The sequence below is a fragment of the Choloepus didactylus genome, chromosome 4 (genome assembly GCF_015220235.1).
Source record: "Choloepus didactylus isolate mChoDid1 chromosome 4, mChoDid1.pri, whole genome shotgun sequence".
Classification (NCBI taxonomy): domain Eukaryota; kingdom Metazoa; phylum Chordata; class Mammalia; order Pilosa; family Megalonychidae; genus Choloepus; species Choloepus didactylus.
In genome coordinates this window covers 123,688,166-123,705,580 of record NC_051310.1, presented here as the reverse complement: position 1 = coordinate 123,705,580, position 17,415 = coordinate 123,688,166, and the positions used below count along the sequence as shown (strand labels likewise).

At 37.0% G+C, this 17,415-nt stretch overlaps 1 protein-coding gene across 1 annotated transcript in view; it reads left to right on the top strand.

The window, feature by feature from the left end:
- Positions 1-17,415, top strand: part of TEX9 (testis expressed 9) — a 147,197-nt gene that overhangs the window by 45,570 nt on the left and 84,212 nt on the right. The window contains exon 3 of the mRNA XM_037833873.1: positions 12,631-12,694. Within this exon, the coding sequence (XP_037689801.1) occupies positions 12,631-12,694 (64 nt within the window). The remainder of the gene's footprint in view (positions 1-12,630; positions 12,695-17,415) is intronic.

Below are 17,415 nucleotides of genomic sequence, written 5' to 3'. Positions count from 1 at the left end.
TCTGGTTTCTTCATATGCTTTATAATTTTCTGTTGTTTTTGGCCTCTTGGCATTTGTTTATCTGATAGGATTCTATTAGGATATGCAGGATTATTTGAACTTTTATCCATAATTTGGCAGACCTACAGCTTGGTGGAGTGCACTTTCCCTGACCCACCAGCAGATGGTGCTCTTGAGCCAGCTCTTCCCCTCAAGCCAGTTTCCCCCAACTTTGTCTGTGTACTGAGAGAGGGTCCAAAATGTGGAAATCCAATCAGTGCACCAATTTTCCATGTGCACTGACAATTGCCAGCCCTGTGGGTGGGTGGGGGCATACCCTACATAGTTTGTCAGGGAGTCTTCTCCAAGGACCCAGTGGTTCTGGCTGTTCCCGGGGCTGTGGGTAGAGTACTCTGGGATTAGAGAGCTGTGCATCTCACCTTCCAGCTCAAATGCCCCACATTCCCTTTCTGCCATGCTCCCATGAGTCCCTCGGATTTGGGGAGGGTTCCTGGTACTTCGATGTGTCGCTGTTGCCTCTAGGCTGTGCACATTGTGGGCTTCTGTGGCGGAAGAGTGGATGCTATCACAAGCCTGCCAAATCTCAAATTCCCTCAAGGAAACTCTCTGCTGTGGGGCTGTAAAGGGCTATCTTCCCAGCCAATTGAAGAAATGGCTTCCTGTGGCATGGAAAGCTGCCCCTTTCTGTGCTTCTCTGCCTGCTTCAACCACCATTCCATGACATGGGGGCTCTTGGCCTGCAAAGTGTCACCAAAGCCAAATGCTGAAGACAGTTGCCTAGGGTCTGGAAGGCTGCTCCCCTATGTGCTTGTCAGCCAGCTGCAACGGCCCATTTCCTGGCGGTGTTCTGTGCCGAACACTCACCGGTCTTAAATGCAGTCTCTCAGTTTCTCCAAGTACATACTCACTATGGCTGTAGGAGTCCCTGCCCAGCTGGTGCAACCCTGGAGATGCTGTTCTGGAGTACTTTCTGACCTTTATCTAGTGTTTTTCATGGAGGAGAATTTTGCTCTGTCTCTTTATGATCTGCCATCTTCTTGGAAGCCAGTTTCATTGATTTTGGTCTACCTTTTTTTTTTTTTGGCTTTAATTTGCTGTTCTTTTTCTAGTTTCTTAAGGTCAAATTTAGATTGTTGATATGAGATGTTTCTTCTTTATTAATGTATGCATTCAAATAGTATAAATTTCCCTCTAAGCACTGCTTTTGTTGAATTCCACAAATTTTTGATGTTGCATTTCCATTTAGTTCAAAATATTTTAAAATTTCTCTTGATGCTGCTTCTTTGACCCATGTGTTATTTAGAAGTGTTGTTCAATCTCCAAATATTTGGGGATTTTCTAGCAGTCTTTCTGTTACTGATTTTTAGTTTAATTCCATTTCAACCTGAGGATATATTTTGTATGATTTCTATTCTTTTAATTTTGTTAAGGTGCATTTTATTACCTAGGATGTGGTTTGTGTTTGAATATTCTGTGTGTCCTTGAGAAGAATGTGTATTCTGCTGTTGTTTGATGGAGTATTTGATAAATGCCCATTGTATCAAGTTGATTGGTAGTGCTCTTCAGTTCTGCTATGTCTACTGATTTTTCTGCCAGCTGGATCTGTCAGTTGCTTGTAAGGGAGTGTTGAAGTCTCCAAATATAACAGTAAATTTATCTGTTTCTTTCCGGAGTTCTATCACTTTTTGCCTCATGTATTTTGACCCACTATTATTAGGCACATACACATTAAGAGTTATTATACTTTTTGGGGGAATTGATCCTTTTATCATTATGTAATTATCTTTTTGCCTGATAATTATCCCTGAAGTCTGCTTTGTCTGGAGTAACTATATTAATTTCAGCTTTCTTTTGATTGGTGTTAGCATGGAGTACCATTCTGTACTTCTTTACTTTTATCTATCTGTGTCTTTATATTTTCTCTAAATTATCTAGTTTGTTGGCATACAGTTGTTGATAGTACCCTCTTATGATTTTTTTAAAAAATTTCCTCAGAATCTGCAGTAATCCCTCCTCCCTCATTTATTATTTTGTTCATTTGGTTCTTGTCTCTTTTTGACTTTGTTGGTCTATCTAAGAGTTTGTCAATCCTGTTGATCTTCTTAAAGACCAACTTTTGGTTTTATTTATTCTCTCTGTTGTTTTTTTGTTCTCCATATCATTTATTTCTGCTTTAATCCTTGTTACTTGTATCTATCTGTGTCTTTACATTTAAAGTGGATTTCTTGCAGACAACTTATAGTTGGGATATTTTTAAAAACCACTATGACAGTCTTCACTGTTTTAAATGGTGTATTTAGATAATATACATTTGAAGTGATCATTGATACTGGATTAGTATCTCCTATGTGTGTAGCTATTTTCTATTCTTTATCTTTGTTCTTTGTTTTTTAAATCTATTATTTTTCTGCTTTCTCTGGTTTTAATTGAGAATTCTGTATCAGTCTGTTTTTTCTCCTTGCTTTGTATTGCAATTATACTTCATTTAAAAATATTTTAAATATTAGCCTTAGAGTTTGCAGTATATTCTTACAACTAATCTAAGTCCACTTTGAAATAAAATTACTGTTTCATGTGTAGTGCACAATACCTTTTAACAAAGTATTCCCAATTCTTCCCTCTTGTCCCTTATAAAGTTGCTGTCATTCATTTCATTTATGCATAAACTGAAATCACTTAATCCACTGTTGCTATTATTTTGAACTAAATATTATCTGTTTGACCAATTAAGAATAATAAAAACAAAAGATTTTATTTTACCATCATTTATGCCTTTTCTGATGCTATTCCTTTCTTTCCATAGATAAGAGCTTCTGGGTTTCCTTTTCTTTGTCTCTGAAGAGCTTCTTTTAACATTTCTTTACAGTAGGTCTACTGGCAAAAAATTCTTTCAACTTTTATTTGTATAAGAACATCTTTATTTCTTCTTCACTTTTGAAGGATAATTTTTCTGGATACTTAATTGTAGGTTGGATGTATTTTCTTTCAACACTTAAATATTTCACTTCACTTCTTGTTTGCATGGTTTCTGAAGAGAAGTCCAGTGTAATTCTTATCTTTGTTCTTCTATACATAAGTTCAAAATTTTCTCTGTTTTGATTTTCTGAAGATTGAATATGATATGCCTAGTTGTATATTTTTTTAAATTCCATTTTATTGAGACTATTCACATACCATACTGTCAGTCAGTTGTTCATGGTACCATTATATAGTTATGTGTTCATCACAATTAATTTGTTTTCAATTTCAGAACATTTTCATTACTTTAGAAAAGAAATAAAAATAAAAAATAAAAATCATCCCATACTGCTAAAACGCCCCCACCATAATTGACTCATAGTATTGGTACAGTACATTTGTTATTGTTGATGAAAGAATGTTAAAATATTACTAACTGTAGTACTTGGTTTGCAGTGGGTACATTTTTTCCCTATATACCCCTCTATTATTAACTTCTATAGTGTCACACATTTGTTGTAGTTCATGAAAGAAATTTCTAATATTTGTACAGTTAATCATGGACATTGTCCACCACAAGATTCACTGTTATATATTCCCATGTTTTAACCTCCAACTTTTCTTCTAGTGACATATGTGACTCTAAACTTCCCCTTTCCTCCACATTCAGACACCATTCAGCACTGTTAGTTATTCTCACAATAATGTGCTACTGTCACCTCTATCCATTTCCAAATGCTTAAGTTCAACTGAGTTAAACATTCTGGTCATATTAAGCAACTGCTCCCCATTCTTTAGCCTAATTCTATATCCTGGTAACCTACATTTCACGCCTGTGAGTTTACATTTTATAATTAGTTCCTATCAGTGAGATCATACACAGTTTGTCTTTTTGTGTCTGACTTATTTCACTCAATATAATGTCCTCAAGATTCATCCATTTTTTTAAGACAGTTTTGTTCACACATCATACATTCTGTTCTAACTAAACACTTGATGATTCCCTGTATAATCATGTAATTATGCATTCACCATCACCACCACTATTTATATATAGACATTTTCGTTTCTTCCACAAAGAAAGAGGAAGAGTCAAAAAAGGTAGAGAGACAAAGGAAACAGAAAAAGAAAGAAAAAAAAAATGACAGCTAAAAAGCAATGTTCTAGTTTGCTAATGCTGCTGGGATGCAAAACACCAGAAATGGATTGGCTTTTATAAAGGGGATTTATTTGGTTACACGGTTACAGTCTTAAGGCCATAAAGTGTCCAAGGTAACACATCAGCAATCGGGTACCTTCACTAGAGGATGGACAATGGTGTCCGGAAAACCTCTGTTAGCTGGGAAGGCATGTGGCCAGTGTCTGCTCCAAAGTTCTGGTTTCAAAATGGCTTTCTCTCAGGACGTTCCTCTCTAGGCTGCAGTTCCTCAAAAATGTCACTCTTAGTTGCACTTGGGGTATTTGTCCTCTCTCAGTTTCTCTGGAGCAAGAGTCTGCTTTCAACGGCCGTCTTCTAACTGTCTCTCATCTGCAGCTCCTGTGCTTTCTTCAAAGTGTCCCTCTTGGCTGTAGCTCCTCTTCAAAATGTCATTCTCAGCTGCACTGAGTTCCTTCTGTTTGTCAGCTCATTTATGTGGCTCCACTGATCAAGGCCCACCCTGAATGGGTGGGGCCATACCTCTATGGAAATTATCCAACTAGAGTCATCACTCACAGTTGGGTGGGGCATATCTCCATGGAAACACTCAAAGAATCACAATTTAATCAAAACTGATACATCGATCCACACAAGATTACATCAAAGATAATGGCGTTTGGGGGGACATAATACTTTCAAGCTGGCACAAACAACAGAAGAAAAGATAAAAATAAAGTACAATGAAAGAGTCAGACAACATCACCAATGCCAAGAATCCCATACCCCTCTCTTATATCCTCCTCCTATAGGCACTCAGCTTTGGTATGTTGCCTTGTTACACTAAAGGAAGCATAATATGATGTTTCTGTTAACTATAGACTCTAGTTTGCAATGATTGTAATTTTTCCCCAACACCACCCCCTTTTCAACACCTTGTAAGGTTGATATTCATTTGTTCTCCCTCATATAGAAACATATTTGTACATTTTATCATACTCGTGGACCACTCTAGGTTTTACTAAGCTATACAGTCCCAGTCTTCACCTTCCTTCTTCCCTTCTGGTGTCCCACAGACCCCTAACCTTTCTCTTTCAACCATACTCAAAGTCATCTTTGTTCAGTGTACTTACATTGTTGTGCTACTATCACCCAAAATTGTGTATCAAAATCTCTCTCCTGTCTTCTCCTATCTGTCTGTAGTGCTCCCTTTAGTATTTCCTGTAAAACAGGTATCTTGTGCACAAACTCTGTCATTGTCTGTCAGAGAATATTTTAAACTCTTCCTCATATTTGAAGGACAGTTTTGCCGAATGTAAAATTTTTCGTTGGTGGTTTTTCTCTTTCAGTATCTTAAATATATTACACCACTGCCTTCTTGCCTCCTTGGTTTCTGCTGAGAAGTCTGCACATAGTCTTATCACGCTTCCCTTGTATGTGATGGATCACTTTTCTCTTGCTGCTTTCAGGATTCTCTCTTTGATGTTTGATAGTCTGATTATTAAGTGTCTTGGCATAGATCTATTCAGATCTGTTCTGTTTTGGGGTATGCTGCACTTCTTGGATCTGTAATTTTATGTCTTTTATAAGAGATGGGATATTTTCAGTGATTGTTTCCTCCATTATTGCTTCTGCCCCCTTTCCCTTCTTTTCTCATTCTGGGACACCATGGGTGTCATGACACATACATTGATGCTTTTAATGTTGTCATTCAATTCCCTGAGATGTTGCTCAGATTTTTCCATTCTTTTCCCTATTTGTTCTTTTGTGTGTAGGATTTCAGGTGTCTTGTTCTCCAATTTCTGATTGTTTTCTTCTGTCTCTTGAAATCTGTTATATGTCTCCATTGTGTTTTTCATCTCTTGTGTTGTGCCTTTCATTTCCCTAGATTCTACCAGTTGTTTTTCAGACTTTCAAGTTCTTCCTTATATTCGCCCAGTGTTTTCTTTATATTCTTCATCTCTTTTGCCATATCTTCCCTCAACTCATTGATTTGATTTTTGGAATGTTTTAGGAGATTTGTTCGATTAATAATTAGTTGTTTCAATTCCTGTATCTCAGTTGAAGTATAAGTTTGTTCCTTTGACTGTGCCATATCTTTGTTCTTCCTAATGTGATTTGTAGTTTTCTGTTGTCTATGCATCTGGTTTCCTTGATTACCCCAATCAGATTTTCCCAGGTTAGAATGGGCTCAGGTCTCAGATAGGGGCAATATTCAGTATCAGGTTTCCCTGAGGGTGTGTCTTAGAAGATTAACAGTGTTTCCTATGAGGCCTCTAGCTGCGGTGCTTTTCCTAACCTGTCCAGCAGGTGGCACCTATCAGCCTGTCACTCCCGACTGGTGTAAAGAGGTGTGGTCCTTTTAGTTCTCAGCTTAGGTTGTTGCTGTTTTGACTGTTTTCCCCTAGGCCCTGGGGTCTGAGTTCTTAAGGGAGGGCCAGCACTTGAGCTGGGCCCCACCTCCTTCATCTTAGGGAAGATACACCCCCTAGGGAGTTATCTTCTGCATTTGAATTACTCCTTTGTCTTTCTGACTCTGTTAATTCCATCCTTGCCTGCATCAGAGCACTGAAAACTGAGGCTTTCTCCACTCAGCCACTCCAATTGAGAGAGAACACAAAGGGGAGAGAAAGCCCCTTTTCAGAGCCTGTCTCTGGTCCCCCAGTTTTGCCTGTTAGCCAGATAGCACCCAGTCTTCTGTGCTCCTTTTCTTGGGGCACACGCTTTTTGGAGTATTTTATGCTTAGCTGTCTCCAAAAGCCTCTGTTTTTTTTTTTTCCCATCAGCCCACCTCTTCTTCACTGAGAGCTTTGCTGCTTGTTAAGGGTTTGTCTGTGTTTGTAGCTTGTATTCAGCCATCCATGTCTGTTAGTTAAAACCTCCATCGGAGCTAGGTTGAGCTGTATTCACTTGCTCCTGACAGGGACTGCTGCTTTCTCCCACAGCGAGGTTTTGCAGCTTAGGCTGTGGTGGCAGGGGACTCCTGGCGCGGGTCTGCTGTTTTTACTTACAGTTTTTATGCTGCGATCTCAGCCATTCCACCCATTGCAGGCCGTTGTTCGATATGTGGACGGTCACGGTCATCCCCCAGCATTTGTTCCAGACTATTTACTAGTTGTTCCTGGCTATTTACTAGTTGCTCTAGAGGACTAACTAAATTCCATACCCCTCTATGCTGCCTTCTTGCCCCACCTCCTTGTTGTTCTCTGAGTTTGAAATTTCTCAGCCATTATTAGTTCAAATATTTCTTCTGTTCCTTTTTCGTATTCTCAATAACCATATGATGCACCTTTGTAATTGTCCCGTAGTTCTAGGGTATTCCTTTCTATCTTTTTCACTCTACATTTTCTTTGGTCAGTTTGGGAAGCTTCTACTGACATCTTCAAGCCCACAGATTCTTTCCTTGAACTTGTTCAGTCTATTACAGTATTTGTGATTTATAGAATTTCCCTTTGATTCTTTCTTAGAATTCCCATTTTTTGCTTACATCAACTTCCTGTTCTTGTTTGTTTTCCACTTTTTCCATTAGATTCCTCAGCCTATTAATCATATTTATTTTAAATTCCTAGTCTGCTAATTCCAAATTTTGTGCTATTTCTGAGTCTGATGCTGCTGCTTCCTCTATCTTTTCAGACTGTGGTTTTTGCCTTTTAGCATGCTTTGTAATTTTTTGTTGGAAGCTGAACATGATAGACTAGGAAAAAGGAATTGAGGTAAATAGGCCTTTAGTGTGAGATTTTATGTTTGTGTGGCTAGGAGTTAGGGTGTGTTTACTGTTTGCTGTAGCTGTAGGTGTTGGAGGCTAAAATTTTCTCTAGTGTCGTTTTTGTCTCCCCTTTTCTCCTTATTTTTCCTAGATACTCCTTCTTAAGTAGGTTCTGAGCCTAGTGTATCTTTCAGCTATAATCCCCTGTTGTCATACAGGAGCCCTATTGATGTGATAAGGTGGGTCGGGTTATCATTCTAAATCATATGATTAGGTCTAATTCTTTTAGTGAGCCTGTGCCCTGGCCTGTGACCTCCACAGTTGTGTCTTATTCCCCACCCCCACCCCCCCCAACCTTATATGAGACTGGAAGATGATAGGGGGCTGGAGTGGGTCTTTCCCTGTTGGTGTGTTGAAGGCTGGAGGGGGCTGAAGTTGTATATTTCCTTTCCCCTTCTCAGTTATGTTCAGGTAAAACCAAGCAGGTTAGGCTCTAGTAAAATAGTAAAATAGTTGTTGTTAAGAACAGAGTGCTCTGGGTGTTTTTCAGAAGGATTACTTTTTCTCTCCCTTTGTTGGAATCACTAAAGGACTTTCCTCTGATACTCACCCTGAGAACCTAGTGGGAGTCCTGAGGTAAAACTCACAGAAGTGTGTAGGTCCTACACTAAGACTGGGCCCCCAGGAGTATTTATTTTTTAAACTGTCCACATTTAGTCTGCAGCAGCTAGTCCATTGCCCTTAAAGTGCCCCTACCAGTTTCGTACTCCAGTGGTGGCTTCTGCTCCTGGTAATCAGTAATATCTGTATTTGCCTGTCTCTCCGGTTTTCTGGGCAGCAGTTTGCCCTGTGACCTCAATTCTCTGATAGATCTAAGAAGAGTTGTTGGTTTTCAGTTCAGCTTTTTTTTTCTGTCTGAGGACAGGAGTGATGATTTTGAAGTTCTTTACATGTAGTACAAGAAACAAAAAATTATGTTATATCTTTTCTCAATCCTTTATTTTCAAACTTTCTGTGTCATTTTACTTTAAGATCTTTCCTTTTATGTCCAGTCTGAGAATTGCTACCTTATAAAAGTGAGTTTAATTTATTTACATTTATCAGAATTACTAATATATTTGAAATGATTTTGGCCATCTAATTTTGTGTTTTCTATTTACAGTGCCTTCTCTTTAGCTCTTCTCTGTCTTCTACTAGATTGAATGGGTTTTCATTTTATCTTTATTTTTTCTTTACTGATTTAGAAGGACCTTCAAATGGTTTAATTTGGCTTTCCCTTGTCTTTCAAGTTAGACAGTACTTTATTTCTTCTACATTTTGAAAACTTCCTAAGTTTATAATTAATGTTATTTTTATAGGCTGTAATAATTTAGAAGAGTTTTCTAATTTCATTGCTCATGATTCTTTTTTCCAGGTTCCATTTCCTCCTTTCTATAATGGGAGTGAAAGTATGAGCGGAAAGTCTTTATGTGAAAATCTGAGTCTTAAACGCTCTGGTCTTTTCTGAAAATTTTGTTACTTTGAATTTCTTCTTCAATGACAGTTTAGTGGAACATAGAGTTTTAGGTGGACAATTTTCCCTTCCTCAGCCCATTAAGGTACCATTTCATTGTCTGTTGGAATCTAAAGGTGTTGATGAATCATCTACTGTCAGCTTTTTACATAATCACTCTGGTAGATGAGTTTTCTCTGTTCTTTTAAAATAATATTTCTGGTAGTTTAAGTAGTATTCTCTTTTCCATTGACATTCTGCAGTTTCACTGTTATGTGTGTAGGTATAGATTTGTTTTCTTTATTCTGCCTGAAATCCATGTCTTGCTTCAATTCTGGATAATTGTTGGCCATTCTCTGTTCTGATATTGACATCCCCTCCTTCTCTTGGGATTTCCTTCTGCAACTCTGTAAGATAGTAGATAGTTATACATCTGTCTTTGTTATACAGTCTGTTTTCTATGGATGTCTGTTTTGTATTTTTAAAAATCCCTTTGTCTCTTTGTACTGTGTTGTAGTGATTTCCTCATATCTGTCTTCTAACTCATTCATCGCCTCTTTAGTCCAGTCCATTCAACATACCTTTTTAGTTTTTAATTTCAGTGACTTTTGTTTTTCATTTATATAAATTCTGTTTGTTTCTTTTTCAAACTCAGTGTTCTTTTTAATGCTCGGGTTCTTGCTTAATGGTTTCTAGTCTTGCCTTTATTTTGCAAAATAAAAATGCTTATTTAAAAACTGTTTTTAGATTGTGTGATTATCTTTAGTTCTTGTAGTACAAAGTTTCCCTTTTGTGGCATCTGCTGATTCTTCCTCTTGGTAGTTGTTTCTTTATGTGTTTTGTTATCTTTGTGAGGTCATCTTTAGCAGACTTTGCTTTCTGAGAGAGTCCAATATTTTCTAGGTGAGTAAATATCTCTGTAGGGCGGTTTCAGGTTTACTCTTTTCAGCTACTAGAGTTTTCATTGGTTTCAGGCCAGCTTTCTATATTAAAGTTTAGATGAATTTGGATTCCACCTCTCTGTCCTCTAATTATTTACAGAGAATCTTTTCTACACATGGTTAGCTTTATTTCTGTCTGTGTAAGGTTATGGTTAGAGTTTTTGTAGTCTGTGTTATCATAGGGTAGTTTGTTTCTTTATGTGACAAACTTCTTCAGGTCTCCCACACATGCATCAGGCTCTACCTGTTAAGCTGTTTGGGCTTCTGTTTACTGTTCTCACATTGAGTGACTGCTTTGTTCTTAGTACCATGATATTTCCCTTGTCTGAGTTTGAGCTTAGCACTATATTCTTCATTATATTTTAATCCATCATTTCTACAGGTTTGAAACAGAAGAATGGTTATCTCAGTCTACTAGATTGACCAGAAGCTTCCATGTATGTACTCATGATTCTTGTTAGGGAAATTCGAAAAATCAGGTAATTGTACTTTTAAGTCTCTATTAAATATTTTTCTTTTGATTAAGTCATCCTGATATATAAAATATTTCTTAACATTTTAATGTTATAAGAGGTGGTACAGTGCTTTTTTTTTTTTATTATTTTGGGAGTGGAGGTTGTCCTTGGTTTGCATTCTTGTGACTTCTGAATCACATATCTAAACAAACAGCAAAATATCTCATTTTAAAAATTGCTAAACATGTCTCCATCTATCTTCAAAGAGCCTAGAAATTTGACTTTCAGTAGGAGAAAGTGTTATATGCTTTTGAAGATGTTTGTTATCATGTTAACCTTTAAAAGTTAAAAAAGGGACTTGAACCAATAGTAGGATCAGAGTTTAATATATTATATGTTAACTGCAATTCATAGGGTATTGTATAGCCATTTAAGGTGATAATTATAAAGTTTATGTAGAGATAACCATATTCTTTCTATATTGTTATAGGGACGTAGTATAAAATTGTGTATATGCTGTAGATGAAAACTTGAAGGGAATGTTAAAAATGAAAATGCTTGGATTAGGGTGGTAGGATTATGAGCAAATTGTTCCTTTAAAAACAATTCCTTTCAGTGGTATTGTCATTCTTATAGTCTTCATGGGACCAGATATATAGTATTCCAATTCTTTGCTAGGTTCCAAACAAATTGAAAGATAAAACATGGTGGAGGGAGGTAAAGTTAATCACCTTTATTTCTGATGAAGCTGATATTGAAGTATGTAGCCAAGGTGTGAGACACAATGGATTTGCTCAGTATACCCCAGAGTTATCTCCCCAGTCACAGCAACATTCCAGACCAGGATAGCCCTCACCCCCACCCATTTCACTCCTGTCCCCAGCTTAGGGCAGGGCCTGTTTCTGGAGAAGCAAAGTTAGAACTTTGCTCTCTGTAGGCAGGCTAATGTAAAGAAGACCAAGAATGGAACTGAGTTGAACCCATTCAGTTTATTGTTCCCAAATTTATTAGTCAAAGTAAGTCATTCCACCTTAAGTGAGTAAAGGGCCAGAGAGAGACCAGGAGTTATACTGTTTGAGTTCCTACCACAAGGAAGGGGGAATCAATGGGGAGGTGCAGAGAAGTTACTTCTAATAGCTATGTTAATTTTAAGGTAAAAATGTAATGTGTATGCACTAATGCAAAATGTTAGTAATAGGAAAAACTAGTAATAGGGAAAACTGTGTGTGTGTGTGTGTGTGTGTGTGTATGTGTATGTATGTGTGAGGGTTATATTGGAATTCTTGACTTTCTGTATGATTTTTCTGTATATCTACAACTGCTCTAAAAATGTTTAAATGTAACTTGTATGTTTTGGCATTTGTTGATTAGATCACTCGCTAAAGTATTGTTACTGAAATTTAATTATTTTAGTTTTTGTTATATCTTCATTATATCTCTGTTTTAGTTTCCTTGCTGCTCAAACAAATACCATACAATGGATTTGTTTAAACAATGGAAATTTATTGACTCACGGTTTTGAGGCTAGGGAAAGTCCAAATTAAGGCATCATCAAGGTGATGCTTTCTTCCTGAAGACTGGCATTCTAAGTCAGGCTGCTGGTGATCTTTGGTCCTTGGCTTCTTTATCACGTGGCAATGGACATGGTGGCCTCTTCTGACCTCTCCTTTCTCTTCTGGGTTCCCTTGACCTTCAGCTCTTGCTTCCTGGGGCTTCCTCTCTATCTTTCTGAATTTCATTCTGCTTATAAAGGACCCCAGTAATAGGATTAAGGCTCATTGTGATTGAGTTGGGCCACACCTTAACTGAAGTAGTCTCATCAAAAGTTCCTACTTTCAATGGGTTCATACCCACAGGATTGGATTAAGTTTAAAAACATTTTTCTGGGGTACACAGCTCCAAACTACCACAATCCTAATTATTAAATTATTTTCTGCTTTTAGGCGTTTAAATGCAGAACTGGAGGCAAAAACAGCTGACCTGGTTCGACAAGCTGAGGAAGTAATAGTAAGTAAATGTAAAATTAGTGATTCCATGTAAATGCTGAATTTTAAACTTTTTAATTTGATATATAATATACATACAAAAAAGTGCCCAAAGCTATAAATGCTCAGTGCAATGACTTATAAACTGAACATAAATATATAGGTATAGGTATAGGTATTGCATTTGTAAATGTCTGCATGTTTTTTTGTAAGCACATATTTTCTAAAAGCCACTGAAAATGTGTTTTGTATTTGGATGTTCCAGTCTTCTATTTAAAAAGAGCATTAATATTTAAAAATCCTTCCCACTACCATAAACTTAATCTTGAGAATACCTATATAGAATTAACACTGATAATTTGGTAGGAATAGAAGTAAAATGGTCTCTGGAAAAAGGTTGAATAAAGAATAATATTCATCGCTAATGCTCAGATGATAATTTGTTTCTTAAACTCTGCAGATATATGTAACTCAATTTTTTTGACTAGACCAGAATCAGATTGATAGTTAGAAAAAATTTAGTGAGGTTGTATGACCAGACAATGTATCAAAACATATGTTTCTTCTTTCTGAGTACTAAATTTGGTTTTCCTACTCTAAGTATCCTTCTGTAAACATCATCATTCCTATTGTTAATTGATGTGTGTGTGTATGTGTATATAGTAGCACTCCTTAGAGAAGCAAAATGGCTGCTTTCAAACTTTTTCCAGTTCTTACCCTAATTTAATTATAATTTCTCCTTGCAAGTAAAAAAAAATGTAGTTGACGAGGACAGGGAAAGAAATATAGGCAATAGTTAATCTTTTACTTTCTTTTTCCCTCCCCCATTCTCCCTCCCTCAGTACTCTCTAATCTGCTATCTCTGCAAATCTGCTGTTACTAGTCATCTCTTATAAGTGATGTCATACAAGTTTTGGCCTTGTGTGTCTTGCTTATTTCACTGACCATAATATTTTGTAGGATCTTCCATGTTGTAGCATGATTCATAACTTCATTTTTCTTATAGCCAAGTAATATACCATTGTGTGTATGTACCATATTTTGTTTATCCATTCATTTGTTTATGGATACGTGGTTGTTTTCAGCTTTTGGCTATTGCTACTAATGCTGCTGTAAACTTTAGTGTACAAGTATATGTTTGTGACCCTGTTTTCTCTATTTTTGGGTATATACTTAGAAGTGGGACGGCTAGGTCAAATGGTAATTCTATATTTAACTTTTTGAGGGATGCTATTTTGCTTTGCACAGTGGCTGCACCATTTTACATTCCCTCCAACAATGGACTAGAGTTCCAGTTTCTCTGCATCCACCCCAATACTTGTTATTTTCCTTTTTTTTAAAATAATAGACATCCTTTTGGGTGTGAAGTGGTTTCTCATTATGGTTTTAATTTACATTTCCCTAATGGCTAATGATGTTGACCATCTTTTCATGTACTTATTGACCATTTGTATTTCTTATTTGGATAAATTTCTATTCAAGTTCTTTGCCCATTTTTTTTATGCAAGTCACATAACATACAGTCATTCAAAGTGTACAATCAGTTGTTCACAGTATCGTCATATAGTTGTGCATTCATCACCACAATCTTTGAACATTCTCATTACTCTAAATAATAAAATAGCAATTAAAATAAAAAAGAACATCCAAAACATCCCATTCTCCTCCTCCCCCCATTGTTCATTTACTTTTTTTAATACAGTTTTATTGGGATATATTCACACACCCTACAGTCATCCACAGTATACAATCAGTTATTCACAGTACCATCAGACGTTTGTGTGTCCATCACCAGAATCAATTTTTGGACCTTTTCCTTATCCAAAGTAAAAATAAAAACAAAAAAGAACACCTAAATCTTTCCATCCCCTCCATCCCACCCTATTCTTCATCAAATTTTTGTCCCCATTTTTCCACCCTGCTGTCACACTGGAGAAAGGGAGTGCGAGCCACAAAGTTTTCACAATCACATAGTCACTCTGTGCAAGCTACATAGTTATACAATTGTCTTCAAGAATCAAGGTCACTGGGTTGCAGTTTGACAGCTTAAAGTATTTCCCTCTAGCCATTCCAATATACTGAAAACTAAAAAGTGATATCTAGGTAGCGCATAAGAATACCCTCCAGAGTGACCTCTCGACTCCATTTGAAGTCTCTCAGCCACTGGAACCTTATTTTGTTTCATCTCTTTTCCCCCTTTTCGTCAAGAAGATCCTCTCAGTCCCACAGTGCTGGGTCCAGGCTCATCCCCAGGAGTCGTTTCCAGTGTTGCCAGGGGATTTACACTCACTCACCCCAGGGAGGGTAGTGAGTTCACCTGCCAAGTGGGCTTAGAGAGGGGGGGGGCACATCTGAGCAACAAAGATGCTCTCTGGGGCTGGGGGAGGGGTGCTATAAGTAGGCTTAGCCTCTCCCTTGCAACAACTAGCCACACAAAGGAAAGCCCCCTGATGGAGCATTTGCCCATTTTTAAATTGGCTTCTTTGTCTTTTTGTTATTGTGTTGTGTTCCGGTTTGCTAATGCTGCTGTTCTGCAAAATACCAGAAATAGATTGGCTTTTATAAAGGGGGTTTATTTGGTTACAAGGTTACAGTCTTAAGGCCATAAAGTGTCCCAGGTAAGGCATCAACAATGGGGTGCCTTCACTGGAGAATGGCCGTTGGCATCCAGAAAAACTGTCTAGCTGGGAAGGCACATGGCTGACATCTGCTTTGCTCCCAGGTTGTGTTTCAAAATGGTGTTCTCCAAAATGTCTTTGTGTCAGCTTCTGGGGGCAAACTCTGGGTTAGTACCTCCAAAGCATCAGCAAAACTCGGCTTTCAATGGCTGTCTTCAAAATGTCTCTGTAAGTTGCAGCAGCAAGCTACTCTTGTCTGAGCTCTTATATAGTGCTCTAGTAAACTAATCAAGGCTGAGGCTGAATGGGCAGGGCCATGCCTCCATGGAAATTATCTAATCAGAGTTGTCACCTACAGTTGGGTGGGTCACAACTCCATGGAAACAACCTAATCCAAAGGTTCCAACTTAACACTAATACAGCTGCCCCCACAAGATTACGTCAAAGAACATGGCTTTTTCTGTGGGACATAATATATGCAAACCAGTACACTTGTAAAAGTTCTCTATATATTCTGGATATTAAATCCTTGTCCAATACATGGATTGAATCTGTTTTCTCCCATTCTGTGAGTTGTCTTTTCACTTTCTTGATAATTTCCTCTGATGCAGAAAAAGTTTTTAATTTTGATGAAGTCAAATTCATGTGTTGTTTCTTTGATTGCTCATGATTTTGGAGTCATATGTAAGAATCCATTGCAGAATCCCAGGCCATAAAGATTTGCCCCTATGTTATCTTATAAGAGTTTTATAGTTTTAGTTCTTATATTTAATCTTATCTTATATAGTTTTAGTTTTATATTTGATACATTTTGAGTTGATTTTTGTATATGGTGTGAGGTAGTGGTCCAACCTCATTCTTCCGCATATGAATACCATTTGCTAAAGAAACTCTTCTTTCCCCACTGCATGTACTGAGCACTCTTGTAAAATAATCAGTTGACCAAAATTGTGTGGGTCTGTTACTGAATTTTCAGTTCTGTTCCTCTGATCTGTTTGTCTGTCTTTGAGCCAGTACCATACTGTTTTGATTACTGTTGTTTTGTAATACAATTTGAGATTGGTAAGTGTCAGTCTTTCAACTCTCTTCTTTTTCAAGATGATTTTGGCTATTTGGGACCCCTTGCGGTTCCATAGAAATTTAAGGATAGGTTTTTCATATCTGAAAAATGTTTGCTGGAATTTTAATAGATTGTGTTGAATTTGTATGCTGCTTTGGGTAATATTGATGTATTAACTATGTTAACTCTTGAAATCCATGGACATGGGCTGTCTTCCCATTTATTTAGGTCGTCTTTAATTTCTTTCAGCAGTATTTTGTAATATTTAGTGTGTAAGTCTTTTGTATCCTTAGTTTTGTTTGTAGATATTTTATTCTTTTAGATGAATAAAATGAAAATCCTTTTCTTAATTTCCTCTTCAGATTATTCTTTGCTAATATATAAAAACAAATTGTTTTATATGTGTTGGTCTTGTACCCTGCCACATTGCTGAATTCATTTGTTAACTCTAATAGTTTTCCTGTGGATTCTTTTGGGGTTTCTATATATATAATATTATATTGTCTGTAAAAGGAGATAGTTTTACTTCTTCCTTTCCAATTTGGATACTTTTTATTTATTTTTCTTACCTAATTGCTCTGGCAAGATCTTCTAGTACAATATTGAAATAGCAGTGGTGAAAGCAGGCATCCGTGTCTTTCTCCTGACCTTAGGTATCTTTCAGTCTTTTACCATTGAGTGTGATGTTAGCTGTGGGTTTTTCATAAATGACCTATATCATATTGAGAAAATTCCCTCTAATCCTACTTTTCTGAGTGTTTTTATCAAGAAAGAGTGCCGGCTTTATTGAATGCCCTTTTTTTTATCTGCTGAGATAATCATATAGTTGTTTATTCTGTATATGTAGCATACTACGTTGATTTTCTTATGCTGAACCACCATTGCATTCCTGGGATGATTCTTACTTGTAATAATGTGTAATTTTTTTAATATGCCTTGGGATTTGTTGAGGATTTTTTGCTTCCATATTCATAAGGGAAATTGGTCTGTAATTTTCTTTTCTTGAGGTATCTTTATCAGACTTTGGTATCAGAGGAATGCTGACCTCATAGAATGATGTAGGAA